Source organism: Mus caroli, chromosome 7 (assembly GCF_900094665.2).
Source record: "Mus caroli chromosome 7, CAROLI_EIJ_v1.1, whole genome shotgun sequence".
NCBI classification, from domain to species: Eukaryota; Metazoa; Chordata; class Mammalia; order Rodentia; family Muridae; genus Mus; species Mus caroli.
This window is the reverse complement of record NC_034576.1, coordinates 28937505-28939141: the sequence shown is the minus strand read 5'-3', so window position 1 is coordinate 28939141 and position 1637 is coordinate 28937505. Positions and strand designations below refer to the sequence as shown.

General features: G+C 53.1%; 1 protein-coding gene across 1 annotated transcript in view; it reads left to right on the top strand.

Moving 5' to 3' along the window:
- Catsperg (cation channel sperm associated auxiliary subunit gamma) overlaps positions 1–1637 on the top strand; it is a 545789-nt gene that overhangs the window by 13273 nt on the left and 530879 nt on the right. The window contains 1 exon segment of the mRNA XM_029479260.1: positions 1491–1628. Coding sequence (XP_029335120.1) covers positions 1491–1628 — 138 coding nt within the window.

Genomic DNA, 1637 nt, shown 5'->3' with positions numbered 1-1637 from the left:
ACTCTTGGTCTCCTTGCTAAGCTTGGTGATTCCTACCCACACCCAGACCCAGAGAGCCACACATCTTTTGGCTAGTGGCTGCATAATAGCAGGGCCTCTGATTTGCCTCAGTCTGTCCAACACACAGTTCAGAACCAAGGGAACAAAAGAAGGGGTAGCCCATCTAGACCTCACAAAAAGCCCCAGTAGAGTGGTACATACCTGGGGGGGTGGGGAGAGGGAGTGGGAGAAAACCAGCATTCCACCAGAGTTCTGGTGCTCTGGGTGGGCGGATGCAGAAGGACTGCCACATGCTTTCCACATAGCCCCGGGTTGGTGTCTGGCTGTGTGAAGCCACTAAACCCCAACTTGGCGGGTGTGGACAAGGGATAGCCCCAGGTACCACATTCTCAATCTCAGGCATCCCACGCTGGATACTGTGGAAGAGCTGAGAACAGAATGGGGGCCCCAGGACAGCTTGGTCAGCCCCAGAACCAAAGGGAGGAGAGGACGGGGAGGGGGGGCACTGTGTGGTTCCTATATGGGCGAGAGTCCTTGGTCCAGACTGTGGCTGGAGCACAGGATGGCCTTCCAGTGGGAGGTTAGACGAAACTCCTCAGGGGAAAGCCTATCCCATCGCTCAAGCACTGCAGGCATTGATGAGACAGTCTATGGTTTTAGAGCTTTATTGTAGAACGGCAGGGAGAAAGAGAGAAGGTAAAAAGAGGGAGAGAGGCCGGCCATGGCCACATGGAGAGAGGGGGAAAGGAGAGAAAGGAGGGCTAGAGAGTAAGAAAGGTGAGTTTAAGAGTACGAGGAGGGGCCAAGCAGATTCTTTTATAGGTCGGACTATCTTGCTGTTGCCAAGTAACTATGGAGAGGAACATACCTGGCTATGGTCAGGTAACTGTGGGGGTGGTGTCTAGCCAGAATGCCCGGAGCTTGGGACATTGTCTGCGTGACTGATAGTCACACATCTCTCATGTGGGGGCTGTGGGAGTGGTAACTTCAACAGGGTCCAGGGGTCTAGGAGACATGATAGAACACCTTCCGTCCCATGTTGGTGGAAATCACCATCCATCAGGATCCTGGGGTTCTAGATATTTGCTCGACTGGAGACCAGGCTGTCTCTGCCCAGCCCACTGCCCCACACATACCCAACACTGACACTGCAGCATTGAGGAAGGCAGCAGCTAGAAGCTGGCCTATTTGAGAACAGCCTGGGCTATATATGGAGTTTGAGGCCAGCCAGAGCTACAGTGTTAAAGCCCTGTCTCATAAAACCAAAGCCAGTCATAGCACATTAGAATTCAAGAATAGAGGATGGAATGGGGTGGGGTGTTGTTATAAAAGTGACAGGTGTTGCTCTCGAGTCTCCCCAGCTCCACAAAGACATGTTGCTCCAGGCTAAGAGGACAGGTAGCAAGCTCTGTAAGACCCAGAAGGAAAGGGTTGGGGTTCAGGCCCCATTTTGACCAACCTGGTTTTGAGTCCCCATGTTTGCCCTCCAGGCAGATGGGTTCGTGTCCTGCCTAGCGAGTGCATCAAGAGACTGTGCCCGGTGTATGTCAGTGGCAATGGTTCTGAGTACGTCCTAGCCCTCACCACTGGCAAGAATGAGGGTTATATTCACATCGGGACCATCACAGGTACAAGCC